The sequence below is a fragment of the Callorhinus ursinus genome, unplaced genomic scaffold (assembly GCF_003265705.2).
Source record: "Callorhinus ursinus isolate GAN/ISIS: 27379988/994484 unplaced genomic scaffold, GSC_fseal_2.0 scaffold55, whole genome shotgun sequence".
Classification (NCBI taxonomy): Eukaryota; Metazoa; Chordata; class Mammalia; order Carnivora; family Otariidae; genus Callorhinus; species Callorhinus ursinus.
This window is the reverse complement of record NW_027397117.1, coordinates 6,743,618-6,761,941: the sequence shown is the minus strand read 5'-3', so window position 1 is coordinate 6,761,941 and position 18,324 is coordinate 6,743,618. Positions and strand designations below refer to the sequence as shown.

At 46.0% G+C, this 18,324-nt stretch overlaps 1 protein-coding gene across 5 annotated transcripts in view; it reads right to left on the bottom strand.

The window, feature by feature from the left end:
* AUTS2 (activator of transcription and developmental regulator AUTS2) overlaps nucleotides 1-18,324 on the bottom strand; it is a 1,158,197-nt gene that overhangs the window by 24,610 nt on the left and 1,115,263 nt on the right. For 3 of the 5 annotated variants that reach the window (XM_073884256.1, XM_073884254.1, XM_073884255.1), the window contains 3 exons: nucleotides 3,633-4,104; nucleotides 2,194-2,447; nucleotides 901-1,142 (listed from right to left, as the gene is read on the bottom strand). In XM_073884256.1, the coding sequence (XP_073740357.1) occupies nucleotides 901-1,142; nucleotides 2,194-2,447; nucleotides 3,633-4,104 (968 nt within the window). The remainder of the gene's footprint in view (nucleotides 1-900; nucleotides 1,143-2,193; nucleotides 2,448-3,632; nucleotides 4,105-18,324) is intronic. The other 2 variants (XM_073884253.1, XM_025864507.2) reach the window with 1 other exon arrangement.

Here is an 18,324-nt window from a genome sequence, read left to right as displayed (position 1 = left end):
GGAGAGTGCACCTCTCAAAATCACAGAATTCAAATCTATTCTCACCATGCCGATACTAAATCAAGTATTTCCTTATATACTAAAAGTTAGGTAAGTAAAGCACCCCAGTACTCACGGTGGCAGACGGGGCTCTATCTCAGCATATTTAGCACCCTAATATGGCACTATTCATTATGGTTCGTAAGTTTAAAAAAAAAAAAAAATCCTAACTGGTTCCCCTGGCATGTGCTGGACCTAGTCGAGACCAAGACCATGTCCTTGTCAGCAGCATCTTCTACCACAAGACCGAGTTCTGCCCCGAGGGGCCCACAGCTCCCTGAGCACTTGCTGACAGAGCAGGATACCAGCCTGGGGCACCATCTTATGAAACACAAGCGACAGAATCCCCCCTCAACAAAATAGGCTTCGGGGAGCCACCTGAAAGAGCAGGGGGTCACAGACACGGTCCAGGTCTTCGGACGGCTCTCTCCCCTCCTCGGCCCTCCTCCTGACTCCCGGAATTCTACGAGCATTTATCTGCTACGACTTGGTGTGAAGCACAGACAGGTACCTTTTTCGAAGTGGTGGCAATCCCCCAAGATGCTCAAGAAGACAAAATTACCCTTTAAGAAGTTAACTACCAACACTGGATGGGACGGTTTGGAGGGCATCGAGAATACCCCCCTCCCCATGCACACGCATAGTACTAGACAGAACTTTCTAGAAAGAAGTGCCTACCTGAGGCCCTGGGTTAGTGCTGCCTGGAGCAGGGCACATTCCCTTCTCGCCAGCAGAGACGGGCAAGGCCGAGGGAGCCCCCTAAGTGGCTACCGCTCCCCATTCCATCTCCTGTGCCCCGAAAGCCCGTTCCACCCCAGCGTGCGCTGCATCAAAAAAGAGTTGTGCTCTACTTATCCTCACATTTCTGCCTGGGGTACGCACCATGGGAGGTGCTGGCGTCGGCATGATGGCGGTGGGCGGGATGGCGTGGGGGAACGGCGTGAAGGTGTGCTGGTGCGTGTGCTGGTGCGTGTGCTGGTGCTGGTGCTGGTGCTGGTGGAACTCGGTCCGCAGGTAGGGCGGAGGGCCCAGGGACGCCCCACGGTCAGCGCTCTGAGAGGCCAGAAAACGTGTGTTCAGTTCCTGTCGCAAGATGTCTTGCTCTGGAAAAGAAGGGGAGGGAGAGGATGACGCTTCTTGCCACATCAGTAATATCCTTCTGATCAGGACGTCTGAGTACCTGACCAGAGGGGGACAAGGACCAAGGGCGCCCCCGAAAGCCCCTGTGCCCCCAGATGGGAGGGGACCACCGACCGGAGGATCCTGACAGCCAGTCACAATCGGATTGTGTTCTTCTAGGCTCTCGGCTTTCGGGGACAGGCTCCAGGCCGAATAGCCAGAGGCTGATTTTCAGCTCTGTTGGCATCAGCTCAGGGAGCCAGGGCCTAGGCAGTCACCCGTCCGGGGCTCGGTTCCCTCCTCTACCATAGGGGGACGATAATATTGTCCACGTTGTGGGCTGTTTGCGGGGGTTCGAGGAATTACTTAAGTGCTTAAGAACGGTGACTGCACCCCGATCTCCGTTACCACGGCCATGTTCTCGTGCCTTCTTCTTCAAGGGGGAATTTCTGCAGTAGGGGTATAACGTGGCGATGATGGACCCCAACTTGGGATCCCAGCCTGATCAATACAGGGGAGGAGAAGAGGGGCCAGTAGCTAACACTCGATTTTGTTAACACAACGCTCTGGGCACGAAAAGTGCATCTTCCCCTCTGAAGAAGGGAGAAGGCCCTACTCATTGAAAACAAACCCCTTAAACCAGGATGGAATTCTCAGAGCCTGGAATGGAACAGTCTCTGGGCCTGGCAATGTTTCTGTCCCTCTCACGGGAGCCCAGGAGACAGGGCGTCTACAATCCGTGTGTTCCCACTCAGTGGGTGAACTCAGTTGGAAAGCCTCCTGACTTCCAACAAACTGCTTCCCCCTGGCAGTTGTCTGGGCCGGTATGGTGCTGGTACATGTTTTGGCTGAACTTCAGCCCATACAGGGCTGGAGGAAGGCTACAAGAATACATCTAACAAAGCAGGAAATCATCAAAAGAGAAAACCCAGCCCAAGGGGCAGCACAGACAGAGGCCACCAGCGCGAGACATGGGGGATGGGGGTTGGGGGGAGGGGCTCGGGGGGCCGCGGCGGGAGGGCTCCTCCCTCCTACCTGAGTAAGTGCTTCCGGCCGGGTGTCCGGGGACCTGCAGACTCCCTGAAGTCAGAGGTGGTGGAGGAGGCAAAGCCGTGGGAGGGGCAAACATATTGGGGTGATGTGAGTGTGCGGGGGGCTGGAGGGTGGGCGTGAAGCTGTGCAGGGGGCTGTGGTTGGGCAGTGCGAGGGGGAACGGGGAGGCCGAGGGGTGATGAGAGATGTGAGGAGGGGCGGGCTGAGTCTTTGCTGGAGTGCTGCTTCTGCTACTGCTGTGGGAGCAACCACCAAAAAACAAAAAAAAATAAAATAAAAAAATTAAAAAAAAGGAAGAAGAAAGGAAAAAAGAGGTAAGACTTTTATTTTCTTAAAAAAAAAAAAAATTCTATCTCCCTGCCCAAAGGCATTCAACACTTTCTCCTGCTTCTTCCTCTTTACACTCTTTACAGACCCCGCCCCGGGGAACACAAGAAGCTTCTGCTATGATCACAACCGCAGACAGCACAACAGGAGCTGAGGCCCCAGAGCTTTGGCCGAAAACCCAGGTCCGCTCCCCACTCTGCTGCCAAGTTCTCATCTCTGCCCCTAGGAGCCCTGCACCCTCCCATCCTCCACTAGCCACACATCCTACAGTTTTCAGAGAGGAGTAAGAACAATGGCCTGAGCTCACCCCATCTGACTGTGACCCCCTTCAATGAAGAAGCACCAGTAGGAGGTGAACCAGGGAACCCCTGATCAGCGCTCGGGTCTGGGGGCCACGGACATGAACTCGGGGGCAGAACCCTGGCGAAGGCAGTTTCCTTCTCCTGTCCTAGACAGGAAGCAGCAAGCCCCAGAATCCCCCTAGTCACCAGGTTGTCACAAGGGAAACAAAGTCACAAGAGTCCCGGGAGGTTAGAATTACAACCCCCGGGGCCAAGCAAGGGTGAGCCATGCTTGGCCCCATACCCTGGGGTTTCGGGCTCCCTTTCCTTGGCAGTCCTCCACTGTGCTACTTTGAAAACTCTCCTTTGTAGTTTGGCAAAGACGAGGCAGGAGAGAGCCTGGATCTCCACCACAGGGCTCCTTGTTCTCCAAACGTAGCTTGCTTCTCGGCCTCTCGGACCGCCTTGGAGGTCCGTGGTAATGGAAAAACCTCAACCAGAAACCTCCCTGGTCCCCATCTTCCTGACTCTGGAGTCGCAGGTAGATGGCGCACCCTCGAGTCGTTCTCCCTCGGAGGCAAATGGCCTCCCTTCTAAGACTCTCCCAGCGCTGGGTGCCCCTCAGGTTTCTGCGCTGGTGCTCATGCATGCCGCCCCTTCCCTGGGCCGTCTCCCTGCCCTCCGGGCCCTGCTTCCCGAGAACACCGCGACAGTGTGTTTGCAACAAGAAACGCCAGTCTCCTTGGGAACTCCTTACCCACTCCCACCTGAAGAAGAAGGCAACATTCAGGCCAAAAAAGCAGGCTGGCTCACCTTAAGCTGTTGAGGCTTAAGCTACTGCTGTTGTAGGCTGACAATGGCTGGGAGAGGCTCTGGGACGAGGGGTGGGCCTGCACGGGCGGGAGGCTCTGGTGGAGCAGCTGGGCAGGGGACTGCGGCCTCGGTGGCCTCTGCACTGGAGGCTGAGGGGCAGGCTGAAGCTGGGCCTCTGGGGGCGCCTGTGGTGGCTGTGTGCTTGGACGTGGGGGCTGAGGCGGGGCCTCTGTGCGCTGCACCAGGTCGGGGTCTGGAGAAGGAGCTCGTGGCTGGGGCTCCGCCTGGGGCTGGGGCAGCGGCTGAGGGACCTGAGGGCAGGGGTCTTTAAGCACCAGGGGCTCAAAGATCGGCTCTTTGCAACAGTCCTGGCTCTTCTCCTGGCTTCTCTCTAGACCCGATATCTTGGGGACAATCGGCCCTGCATCCTGGCTGTCATGTTCCGGGAGCGTGCCAACAGCTAACTCCGGATCTGTATGGGGGAGAACAAAGACAAAATCACAGGCATTGACACGTGAGTGTGAAATACGGAGCAGAAAGCCAAGTCCAAGCCCAGACCCCACAGTCCCACCAACATGGCACACAGCCTGGTGCGACGTCCTGACGTGACCGCGTGCGGGACATGAGCACACCACGACCAGCGCCGATGGTAGATGGGCAAAGGCGAGCCAAAGGCGAGCCGTCCGCAGGAGGCTGCGTTCCAGAAAGCGGCCTAGGCCACCAGAGTCTGAAAATGCAGGTTGACTTTAATCCTGACAGAGCCTTTTATGCAGCAAAATTAAGAAACGATAGCTGACGAGTTGATTTTTTCCCTTTTCAAATATATACAGTTCTTGAATATACAAAAGAGCGGTGTTTTCAAACAGCGAGTGAAGCAAATGTTATTTAACCACACACAGATGTTTCTTCTTGGCCTCGCCTCTTCCCCTTTCCATTCTGACTGATGAGACACACTTGACATTTACAGAAATAATTTTGTGTTTGGCAAGTGCTAAACTCTGGTCAAACGTCGGGCCTCCTCATGCTCACCAACTAATCCTAGCAATGTCTGAGATCCAAGGTGCAAACATGAATTCCAACCAATTTACAGCCAACTACACATGCCAGACATTTTAAAGGGTCCTGCCACCCCTATGGACCACTGGGTGCAATGTTGAATGCTGACGCGAAGTCTGGATGTATAATTTAAGTGAAATTCCACAACCATGGAAGAAATGTAGAAGGTACATGCTCCTGTTATGAATTAAAAAGATAGGCTTCTCTGGGTGCCTGGGGGGCTCACTTGGTTAAGCGTCCGACTCTTGGTTTCGGCTCAGGTCATGCTCTCAGGGCTGTGGGATCAAGCCCTGTGTTGGGCTCCGTGCTCAGCATGGAGTCTGCTTAAGATTCTCTCTCTCCTTCTCCCTCTGCCCCTGCCCATCCTGCTCATGTGTGTGTTCTCTTTCTAAAATGAAGTCTTAAAAATAATAATAAAAAAAGAAAAGGTATGCCTCTCCCCAAACCTCCATGCCACATCACAAAGTGGTTATTTGATGAGCCCGTAAGTCCAACTCTATCAAATCCTCTAACAGGAGAATGAAAGACAAATATGGCATTAAATAGAAAGAAATGCCCCGATTGGTGCATAAGTACTTTTGTATACATCTAGGGGGGAAGTGACCTTTCCCACATCTTTGTGCTAAAAAAGCCATCCTTTTATTATCATACAGCTCAGAAATAGGAAGAGAACAGATTATAATATTCTCCAAAATCAGGATGTGTTCCAGGCATTCCTTAAGAAACTACTTTGGGCATGATCTTTCTCTTCCAATCTCACTGTATCAAGTGTGAGAAATACATGGTATTCTCCTTGGTCCTATCCATTTCTGCCGATGTCCTCTCGGGTACACACACTTTGCTATTTTTCTTCCCTGGAATTTGTGTCAAAGCAACCCGTTATTTCCACTGTTCTTTTGGTAAAAGGGATGAAACCTGTGACACGCACAAAAACCCAGAAACCCAGAAACAAACTGGGTTTATAAACAAAGCACATTTTTGGCTCAAGTGACCTTGGCTCCCTTTACGCCTCACAGAACAGCCTGGAACAAACGCACTGACAGCATATGCAAAGGCAGTACCCTCCTTACGTGTCTCGGCTCCACGGATAAAGCATTCAATAAGGCCCCGGTGAAAAGTAACTCTAGACTTCTGGCGTCCCACTCACGCATATTTCCTTCCAGTGCTGTCCGTCAGAACTTTTCTGGGAAGATTTTTGCTTGTGATAAGCTGAGACTTTAGGAATTCCTAAAAACCTTAGTTTCTAACTTGAGGGCTGAGAACATCAAGATTCTTGATGTGGACAGACCCCATGCAGCCAAAACTCCTAAATCATGAAAGAAGACCCTTTTATCTGCAGACATCCACACCCAGGGGTCCTGGCTTGGCTTCTCTTTCAATGTTTTTGCTATCATTTCCACAAGATTACCATAGCAAGTACTTACATGAGCTTAGGGAGGTACACAGGCTTCCCACAATGGAAGAGGGTTAGTTAGGTCTGGGGCAGAAGCACTAACATCCCAGACATCCTAACCGCACAAAATACAAGAGATTCTCCTCAGTGAGGGGTGCTTCCAACTCTGACACTCAGACGGCTAATTTAGGATTATGATGCTTGCTATAATAGCAGGAACACATTTCTATCCTTTTGAAGTGCTTTGTTCTCCCTGGACTGGGATGGTGAAGAATAAATACATAAGTATTCTCCATCTCGTTAAATTTAAGTTCAAATTCATGTTCTCCCTCCAAAAATCAGGGTCCAAAGTTTCTCTCTGACATAAAAGAAAGTTTTCTCTTCCAAGGGACACCACCCAGAGGCTATCAACTTAGATTTTCTTATGCCAGTAAGGAAGCACATTAGAAACACACAGCTAAGTGCTTTGTTTATGTAGCCTGACTATATTTATCTCCTTGTTCTTTATTTAATGGGCTTCTAGAATGTGGACGACACAGCCAGGGAAGTATGCCGGGGGCATGGTGCAGGTGTGGGCTCGCTTCCCAAGGTTCTGTAAAGGCAAACAGGGTTGGCTTTCGGGTCTCCTCTGTTGTCCCATTGTCGTTGTGGGTTAGCACCAACGCAGACCCAGCCAGAACGAGGGCTGTGATGAACGACTCAGAGAGGACCCAGAAGCACAGAATTTCGACACAAGACCAGAATCTGGGAAACCATTTCAGCACTTCTCAAACATTTAAAATGCATACAAATGACCTGGACATCTGATTAAAATGCCGGGCTGGACTCAGGAGTTCTGGGGTGGGGCTCCAGAGTCTCCCTTTCTGAGAATTTCTCAGGTGATACTCCTGAGGCTTGGACCCTTCTGTGAAAAGCAAGGAACTTATCCAATCCTCTCCGATAAGATGGGGGGAAAAGCCCAGAGAAGCTAAGCAACTTGCTTGCTGGTGGTCACCTGGCTGTTTAATAAATCAGATGACTTTCCCAACTCTGGTTACCACTCATTGCTTTTTCTCTGACTTCCACTTTGCTGCCCCCTCCGAAGTAAAAATCCTAAAGCAAAGCAGGAATCCATTAAAATATTTGGTACAATGAGATGGTACAAAGGGCTGGTTAGGAGAGCTACAAAGAGTTACAGGAGCGGAGCACTTCAGCTAAACCTGAAAGCTATCACCAATCCATCGATGCCCCGTTGCTGTGAAGCCTGCAAGCAAGGCAGTGGCAGGTTGTAAGGCTGGTAAGAACTTTGGGGCTGAGACAGTTTCACAACTCCGCATTTACACAACTCTCTTGAGGCACAGATTAGGCGTCATGCGTTTTTGTGGCTAATCGGTAATGCATTTCCTCTTCTTTTCAATTATTCAATAAATGTATCTTCCCAGTTAAGCTTTTCCATTTTGACAGTCAATTTGTCTTACTGTGCTTCTCCAAAATTGGCAAGAACACATTACCAAAAAAAATCATTTTGTATTGCTCTGTGTGCTCTGAGTTTGCCAAAGGATGAAATTTGCTGAGGTTGGGAAGAAATAAGAATGTGCAAATTGACTAGTCTTATTTACAAGTTTTACTCATTACATTTTGGGGTTTTAAAATCTCTCTTCTGTGATTATAAAAATAGCACATCGTGCTTATAATACATGCAAATTAAAATTACACTGCACAGTGTACAGTACAAGGGGTGAATTTGCTACATGTAAATTGTATCTCAATAACCTTGACTCAAACACAATGTATTTTTTAAAAAGGTAAGGGCAGATTTAGAAAAATCTGTTTAATTTTGATCCAAATTTGATACAAGTTCCCTGGGGAAAATGGAGCTTGCTAGTACTTTACTAGTAGAATAAAAACCTACAACTTCTGTGGAGGGCAATTTGGCAACACTGAGCCAAGAAACTAAAGAAGCTCAGCAAGGATTTATAGACACAATGAAACAATTGCTTTGAATTGCAAGTTTGGAAAGAACTAAAATGTAATCCTTTGGGAACTGGTTACACATAAATCTGATACATCCATACAATGGAAGATGTTACAGTGCATACAACCTACTGGCATATTGCTAAGCTTCTGTGAAAACCAGAAGAAAAGTAATATATATTCATTTTCCTTTATGCATAAAGAAGCTCTAGAAGAGTGCCTAAGACACTAGTAGGGGGCTCAGGCAGAAGAACAGACAGGGAGCTAGAGGAGGGGGAGATACTTGACTAAACACATATATACATATTTAATTTTTGAGTCATGTGATCATGTTACCTGTTAAAATTCTTAAAGGAAAACTGGTCCATTTAAGAACAGTTTGAGCAAGAAAAAAAAAAAGCACAGCAAACAAAACTGAGAATTTGAATAGTGGTAGGACCATAGACATGGAGAGTGTATGTTATATAAAGTAAGACACTAGAATGCACAAGTATATAATAATAAATACAAAAATGAAATGAATTTTATGAAAATATATTACCAAAACTGACTCAAAAACAAACAAACCTGATCATAGAAGTAAACTGGAAAGACTCAATGACAGACACCTTCCCCTCAATCCAGAAATATACCCCAGGTATATTTAGTGTTATAGACAATGTGGACTGAACCTGTAAGAAACAAACTATTCCTGTCATTTACGTTAAAAACCAACAGCAATATGACAAAAGGAAGAGGAAAAATGCCTATTTACAAAAAATGTAATTATTGGGGCGCCTGGGTGGCTCAGTCGTTAAAGCGTCTGCCTTCGGCTCAGGTCATGATCCCAGGGTCCTGGGATTGAGCCCCGCGTTGGGCTCCCTGGCTCAGTGGGAAGCCTGCTTCTCCCTCTTCCGCTCCCCCTGCTGGTGTTCCCTCTCTCACTGTGTCTCTCTCTGTCAGATAAATAAATAAAATATTTTAAAAAATATATAATCATCTAGCTAGAAAACACAATCTGCTGAAAAATATAAGAGAACTCAGCAAAATACCCAAATAAGAAAACCCCACAAACTTCTGTAGCTTTTCTACACACCAGCAATAGTGAATAGAGACTTAAATAAAAAAAAAAAAGGATCCCCTTTACAATAACTACAGTCATATAACACTTGGAAACAAACCTAACAAGAAAATAACAGGGCCTATGAAGTCTCAGAAACGTACCCTCCAAAATGCTTTGAGACTTCTATGTTCAAGGGTATTTTATGATGAGACAGAGAAAGGGGCAGGGGGAGAGAGAAGTCAAAGCCACTTAAGAGGTGGTTCTCTTTAGAGGATACCACCCCTGGGTGGAGATTTCACACTTTGTGGGAGTGTGTTTGGTTGTCCCAGGGGCTGGAGGGCACTGGTGGCTCTTAGGGACCTTAGATGTACTGGAATATGAAGGACAATACCACACAAAATCTCAGTTAATGTCCTAAAATCCCACTGGACATTTGTGCAGTTAGAACCTGACTCTGTTTTCGCATATAAACACAAAATAATTTTCTGCATAGTTTTAATACACACTGGATTTTCCAGGAATGCAACTGCTGTATGCTGCTTTGTCTGTTATGTCTTGTTATGAACCACCAAGAGTTGGTTGTTCACCATTTGAGAAAATCATGACACCAATGGGATGGTTGCTCCTTGCGTTTTAATTACCAAGTAGCAGGTACCTACATGAATCTGCTTTCGTAGCAGCCATATTTACATACAATTCTATGTATAGATTCAAGCATCGGACCATTTCATTGTCTTCTAATGTAAAGAAATATTTACATACTTAAAAACATTATGTTATTGCAAATTACTTGCTACTTGTTTTTCCTTTACTTTTCATTAGGGCGTTATAGGCATTTTAAAATTACATATATAGATAGGCATCTAACTATATATTTTGTTCCAGAAAGTAAAGAATAAAAGTGCGTTATAAAACGTTTCTTTATTACACACAAAGGGCACTGGGTGTGCTGGGGTTGAGATTTGCTGTGTTATGTCTCTAAGATGAACAACCATGTTTCTGGAAGCCCAGTTTCTTATGGCAAAAATACAGCAACTACTCCAAGGGGTTGTTGTGGAAATTAAGTTAAGTTCTTTCCACGATGTAAAGCACAAAATAAATGATCAATGTTCTCAAAACTACTGCAGAAAATAATTTCATGGAAAATATTTCGTGACAACATTACTACCAAGTAAAATACACTATCACCAGTAGGGTTTCAGTACTGAAAATGATTCTCATAAATGCGTCTATGCACACACAGAAAAAAGATGAGGAAGATAAACATCAAAATGTTAATTGTAATCCCATCATCCAGAAATAACCACAGACTTTCATTTTTAAACTTGTGTTTTTTAACTTTTTCCAAGTTTTCTACAGTAAATATGTACTATTATTATAAAAGAAAAAAAGACATGTCCCTGAAAAGGACAGGTTTGAAGTGGGCAGGTAGGTCCACATACAGGTAGATTTTTTTCAATCAATAAAGTACAATACTGTGAATTTTCCCTTCCTTATAATCTGCTGAATAATATTTTCTTTTCTCTTGACTTACTTTATTGTAAGGATACAATATATAATATGTGTATAAAATATGTGTTAAACAACTGTTATTGGTGAGGCTTCTGGTCAACAGTAGACTGGCTCTTTAGTAAAGTTTTTGGCGACTCCTAAGTCACACATGTAATTTTGATTGCACGGGAGGGGGTGTCAGGGTTCCTAACCTCCAGGTTGCTCAAGGGTCAACTGCATATTTTAAAAGGAGTTCCTTCATGGACAATATAACTTTCAGCATCAAAGAAGTCAACTCAGAAAGTGATTGTTCAAGTCGAACGGCTTTACCTACTAGACGGAATTGTTAAAAAAGTTCTTTACCCAGAGGACAGATCAATATTTGCCTTTCAGAAATGAGGCTAGGATATGGCCTTCTATCTCCTCTGCAACATTTCTAACTGGCTCTAACTGGGTGTATTTGGACAGAAAGGAGCTGGTGAACACTGATGATTAAGAAGGAGGCAGAAAGAGAAGTAGAAGAAACTTCGTAAGGCCCATTTCTGAGCTTCTGGTCTTTTCACGTCTTTACACTGGGTTAGAAAGCCCTATGACGGCTTACTCACAACAAGGTCATTATTGCAGCAAATATGAACAAGCCTTCAAGACAAGAAAACTATGTGGGGCCCTGACCATTAGGCAGTGTACCCACCCATCTTTCTGAATGCCTGACCCATAGCATCTAGAAATGGGTATGTCCTATTTTTACATTATTCCGTCTCCTAGTTAACTTCTCTACTTCTTTTTCCAAATGACAGAGCCACAAAGACCTCACCACACAGAAGGAATGAAGACTAATAAGCCAAATGGGGGGGGGGGGCAAGAAACCCAGACTTTAAATTAAGGCAAAGTGGGAATATTAATAAATGTTGAGATGTTCTACATTAAAAAGCCAGAAACATATGAAAGTGTCACATTTCCGTGAATCGACACTGAATAATTTCAAGCTACCAGCCATATCCATTCTTTAAACACCCTCTTGCCTCTTTTGTACCTCCAATAAAATCTCCTTTTTGGCAAAGACCACGTATTTTGTATATACTTACTAAAACAGAAATTGCACTACTGAATTAATTCAGCAATACTTTGACCTCTCCCCAAGTTTTAAATTCTGTCACTAGAGCTCCACATTCCAATGGTGTTTTGCAGAAAAAGCCTACCGTCTCCAACATACACCTCTCTTTATATTCCTCCTCTCCCTCTTTTCTTCAAATCATTAAACAGAGACCAGTTTGTTCCATTAGCAGATTCAATTACTTGAACGAATGGAAGGATGACATTCAGCCTTGCAGCTCTTCTTCTCGGTCACTGAAACTGTACAAATAAATTGAGGAAAACCCACTGTTTGTTCAAGGCAAATTAATTTTCAAACACTGCAAGAGTGAGAGATCAGGGGAATGGTGGGTGCTTGGCAGGGCTCAAAGAGATTCCATTTTGTGCTTGTCATTTTGTGTAAACATTAATTACCATCTGGGAGGCTAAGCTCTGGGCTGAAGTCTGTATTGCAAACGTCTGAGGGCTCCAGGGTTCCCAGTAAAAGCAAAATCCCAAGTAGGAAAAAATACTTGTGTCTAGCAAAACATCAGCCAGCCCACTGGGAAAGATGTGCAGGGACCAGCAGGTTAGGGGTTGTTTGTTATCACAGAAGCTACTTTGGATATCACTTAGTTTCCAAGATTAACCTACGATGGACACTGAAGGAAAATCAACAGGCTGCAGGTTAAGTGTCCTTAAACTTGCTTCAAGTTTAACGCGCGTAAGCCTCACACCACAAAAAGCATAAACCCTTACGTGTATGCCCGTGTTTCTGATCCCTCAAGGCCAAAAATCTGCCTTCAAGGGGAGGATCAGCCTTGAAGATGCAGACTGCAGCCCCCCAGGATGGCTTCCTCCTATGGAACGTGGGCCCTACAGGTCAACCTGGGCTTGTGTTGTATTTCTTTTGTAGCTTCTCGCAAATCAGAGCAATGGAGGACCATGCTGGTGAAGGACCAGAATGAGAAGGAGAAAAATTAATTGTGATCTACTGGGGGGAGAGATGGGGCATAAAAAAAGTCTTGACCAAACCCAAGAGTGTCAACGTCCTAGCTGTAATCAGGTTTTTCACTTCACACAAGGAAAAGGCTGGTGTCACTTCATGTATCAGCCCTGCGCTTGGTCCTGAGGGCGTAAAGACGGACAAGAAACCGCCCCAGACTTCCAGGACCTGGGGGCTGAGAGCGTACAATGCAGTACGGAGGGAAAAACATGGAAATGGCCATCAGGGAGACCCATGGCCTTCCACTTCAGTGTTTGTTCTCTGGAAGATTCAGAGATAAGCTTAGCTAATCAGAGCTAATGAAGATATCGATATATTTTATTGATTCTGAGTTACTGATGGTCAGGCACTTTTATCTGTAACGCAGTCCTGCTGAACTGGCCCCAAGGACCAGTCTAAGGCCCAAAGCAACTTAACTGTGTCTTGGGATGTGTACAGACCTCACATGAGAGACAGGTATCATACAAAAAATCTCCAGTCACGTCAAGAACACTGGAAAAACTCCAAGGACTAGTTTCAGAGAGAAAGCCCAAGCTTCCGTGCTTTGGCCTCACAGACATCTCCCCATTATTTCTGCTTGTGTCCTTCTGCCAGCCTCCACGTTCATCAGTTGGTTGAGATCACCTCCTGCTTGGTTACCATCCGCAGCACCTCTCTGCCTCTGCTCTCCGGCCCCTCCTATGAGTCTCGGCTTCCTGGCCCATCCTCATCAGCCCTGTCCGGCTGTTGACCAAGGACCCACATGACCCTGTGCATGTGTACACACACAAGCACAACCACCTTTAAAACCAGTGCCCACTCGACCCCTAACAAGATACTGCTGTGTCCCTGGGGCACGACAGGGGGTCCTAACAAGGGAAGGTTCTAGAAGGATTTTCAACCACATGTCTGGATTCATGCAACATGGCCTGCCTGCTCTGAGGGAGCAGCAAATCTAGGGCCAAGGCTATCACCCCAAGAAAAGTCACAGCACATATTCCTGAGACTCAAAGACAACAAGGAGCTCATTTGCTTATTTTGGAAATTCTCCAAGAGGTGGGACAAAAGCACTGAAAATAAATAACTTTAGGTGTTTGGTTAAAAAAAAAAATCTTCCTGGTACCTTTCACACTGAGAACAACTGAGTGGGGATATCTGTTTACAGGTGGGACACCTTCCTCACGATACTCTAGCCTGCTGCTCACTTTCTAACATCTTCGCCTGAGGGTTTCATGTCCAGAGCCGGAAGGGGCAGTAATCGTGAGGCCAATCTGATCCTGGTCAACTGAGGCAAAAATTCTTTGGTGTAACATGTCCTTGTTGTTTTGCCTCTTACTGTGATCAGCAATCTTTCTTGGATCTATACATGTCTGTGGTGTCAGTATGTTTATGTTACTATGGGACTATGGAATGAGGCATCTAGCTAATAACATTCACACTCTGGAAGCTTATCAGGCCCATGAAGGTTGGCAAATGATTGGCTCCCGGTTAAACGTTATTTTTGACACTCTGAATTTTACCAAAGATTATTTTCTAAAGGACGGAGGTAAAAGCCACCAGCACCAAAGATGTACGTAAATATTATCAATCACTCTACTGTCCTGCTTCCCACTGTGGCCTGTTTTATGTGATGTCTGGCACAGAAGGGACAATCACTGGGACTCACTTAGTAAAGAGGCTGCGTGGGGGTATGATGATGGCAAGTAAGAATGTCCACCTTTCGAGTCTATCCTCGGCTTTTCCTCAGCTCCCAGGCTCCACACACATACAAATATTCCCCATCCCCAGGTTTCTTCTTAACCCTCTGCAATGCAGGGCTATGATGTATCAGCTGAGCTTCTGGCTGACCTAAGTTCTAGTCAACACTGGCTCACTCTCTCACTGCTTTGGAGTCTGCAAGAACACGCACACTTTATCCCTTTAAAATGAGAGTGTCACCTGCATCAGGCAACATCCCTGTATCTACTGCTTTTCCCTCAAAAATCCCCTCTTTTCAGGGTCCAGGTATCAAAAAGAAGGTCTTAGGTTAGCCTAGTTTGAAGGAGTGAAGCAAATCTTGGTGAGTCCTCCTAGTGGCAACAAAGTCTTTCTCTTTTGAAGAGAAGTGAGGAAGGAATCACAGACACCAGGACACGTGGACTACTCTGGCCCTGGGCCCATGCTCTGCCAAGAAGGCTGCGGGGCGGGCCGGGGGGGTTCATCCCCACAAGCAACGTCCGCGCCCTCAGTCACTTTTCCACCAAGTTCACGCAGCTGTCACCTGGCAAGCAGTCGAGGACGAGGCATCATCAAATATCCTAAAACCAATGTGTTCGCAATGCATGGTGGGAAAGCTCCAAGAGCCACTCCTGTCCTGCTCTCAACAGGTCACCGTGGGAAGTGGGTTTTGCCTTGGGAAATAGTTACCATGCTTCGGCAATGACTGTTCCATCAGCTTTCAGACATGCCTGCCTGTACTCCTGAGGACAGATGACAAAACTCCCCAAGTCTGTTCAAACAACCTGCTATGGCCCATGGGACCTGGGTGCTGCCAGGAGCATGCAATCTGTCTGAGTAGCTTATGTGTGAACACCGCAGATACCTCTGGAATGAATTTATGAAGTTGCCTTTCCCCCCTGATATCATAGAGCCTTTGATTCTCTAGTTAAAGGCGAAAGATCAGGGAAAAGAGGACTCTTGACAATTTCTCTAAGTAAGTTTTGACCCTTCTGGTCCCAAACCATTGGCCACCTCATACTGCGATTCCAATGTATTCTATAACCTTGCTATTCCAAGTGTGGTCCACAGACCAGAAACACTAACAACACCTGGGATCTCATGATAGAGTTAAATTCACACCCCCCCATCCATATGCAAGTTCAAGTTTGCAAAGCACTGTTCTATAAGCTACTAGGAGTGCTGGAAAGCCACAGCAAGCCCAGTGACTAAGGGACGCCATCCGCAAGGTCGCCAATCCTTCTAGGTCTCCACCTCCCCAGGCCCACTGTTAGAAATTTACTTCCTCTGAAAGCTAGTGAAACAAAAGCAAAAATGAACTTTTGGGACTTCATCAAGATAAAAAGCTTCTGCTCAGCAAAGGAAACAGTCAACAAAACAAAGAGGCAACCCACAGAATGGGAGAAAATATTTGCAAATGACACTACAGATAAAGGGCTGGTATCCAAGATCTATAAAGAACTTCTCAAACTCAACACCCAAAAAACAACCAAATCAAAAAATGGGCAGAAGACATGAAAAGATACTTCTCTGGAGAAGACATACAAATGCCTAAAACAGACACATGAAAAAATGTTCATCATCATTAGCCATCAGGGAAATTCAAATCAAAACCATACTGAGATACCCCCTTACACCAGTTAGAATGGCAAAAATGGACAAGGCAAGAAACAACAAATGTTGGAGAGGTTGTGGAGAAAGGGGAACCCTCTTACACTGTTGGTGGGAATGCAAGTTGGTACAGCCACTTTGGAAACAGTGTGGAGGTGCCTCGAAAAAGTAAAAATAGAGCTACCCTGTGACCCAGCAATTGCACTCCTGGGTATTTACCCCAAAGACACAGATGTAGTGAAAAGAAGGGCCATATGCATCCCAATGTTCATAGCAGCAGTGTCCGCAACAGCCAAACTGTGGAAAGAGCCGAGATGCCCTTCAACAGATGAATGGATAAAGAAGATGTGGTCCATATATACAATGGAATATGACTCAGCCATCAGAAAGGATGAATATCAACTTTTACATCAACATGGACGGGACTGGAGGAGATTATGCTAAGTGAAATAAGTCAAGCAGAGAAAGTCAATTATCATATGGTTTCACTTATGTGTGGAACGTAAGGAATAACATGGAGGACATTAGGAGAAGGAACGGAAAAATGGAAGGGGGGGGAAATCGGAGGGAGAGATGAACCATGAGAGACTATGGACTCTGAGAAACAAACAGGGTTCTAGAGGGGAGGGGGGTGGGGGGATGGGCTAGCCCGGTGATGGGTATTAAGGAGGGCACGTACTGCGTGGAGCACTGAGTGTTATATGAGAACAATGGATCGTGGAACACCACATCAAAAACTAATGATGTAATGTATGGTGACTAACATAACATAATAAAACTAAAAAAAAAAAAAAAAAAAAAAAAGACATTTACTTCATTCCTTCCCGGGTGGGTTCTTTACCAGCATGTAAGCTGCCGCAGGGGTGGGATGATGGGAGGTAGATCAGAAGCTGCCTCCAGTACTGGACATAGTTATGAAAGCTAGCGACACTGAGCGCTTATTTACGGTGATTATTTCCCATCCTGGCTCCATGCACATTCACTGGATCGCTCAGCATGTAGAACAGGGAGTTACAGAGTCTTGCCCCTAAGCACGGCCATGAGCCACCTTCAAGGACCTGATGGCTGCCACACAGAGAAGGAAGCAGATCTACTGTGAATGACATCATGTGCATAACGAAGACCAAAGGATGTGTACTGAAGAGCAAACTTTCCCCCTGGAACAGCCCGGGCTGCCGTGCAGGGGACCAAGCTAACGATCTCTTTTGCTCTTCACTGGAAGTGTCGAGAGGACATTTGTGTCATGAACGACTGAGACCAAAATTCTGCGGAGCTAGTTAGCCGTGGAATGGGAAGAAGCCTGGACTTCATGACTTCTGAGATTCCATGAGTTCCCTATTAAGATGTTGGGGGCATCTCCTCAGAAGTACATCATCACGTCTTTGTTTTTCTTTCCCATTCCAGAATTCCATCTTCTCAAGTATTTCACCCAGAGGTTAATGAGCACTATTCTCTTGATTTGCACAGACTTTGACAAATGCCACATCTTAACTTATAAACTAAGAATCCCGACACCAAGTGACTAGAGTTTTCTAAAAATAGAGTATGTGTGTGCGTGGGGGGGGGGGTTTGGTGTGTGTGGGGGGGGGGATTGTGTTGTGCCCTATATTTGAAATATTTGATCTTCTTAAAAAGAACAAGTCTACCAATCCTTACATTGATTTTCTATAAACCACCCATGTAATAAATACTTGGTAGGAAACTAGAATCTCTTGCCATTAGTTTATCACTTGTCATTATTTCATTATCCTCAACTTATCACAGAAAAAGAAAACATGTTCAAATATAAAATTTGAAGCTCCACGTTTAGAAGGCAGTTCAGGAAGGCAGGGAGGATGATGAAGACATCAGCCTATTGGAAAGCAGCTACCCGTGGCACTCCACGGTGTAATGGCTAGCGCTCTGGACTCTGAAACTATCTATCTGGCTTGAGTCACCTCTCAACTCTGAAACGCTAAAATCACTCTCCAGAAATAAACAGTGGGAAACTGTCACTGTCCCTGGGGTAGAGGTGGGGGCTGGAGTAAGTCACCAAAATGGTAGCCTTGCCTCCCACTCCTGACTATAATCCTGGAAGGCCAAATCCAAAGTCGGGGCTTGGGACATGTACTATCACCATGACTTCAACCCTCCTGCAGATACCTGACCTTTATCTTCAGAGAGGTCTTCAAACCAGAACGGCAGAAGGTAATACAGCATTTGCTTTGTTTCTTTTTCAAATGCCTGAAGACTATGTGCATCTGGCTGTCCCACCATCATCCCCAGTTCAACATGACTAAAGTCAAGCCCATCCCTCCCCCTCCCCCTCCCCCTTTGGCTCCCCCATAATCATCTTTGAAGCTCAGAATCACATTAGTGATGTATTTATGTTCTC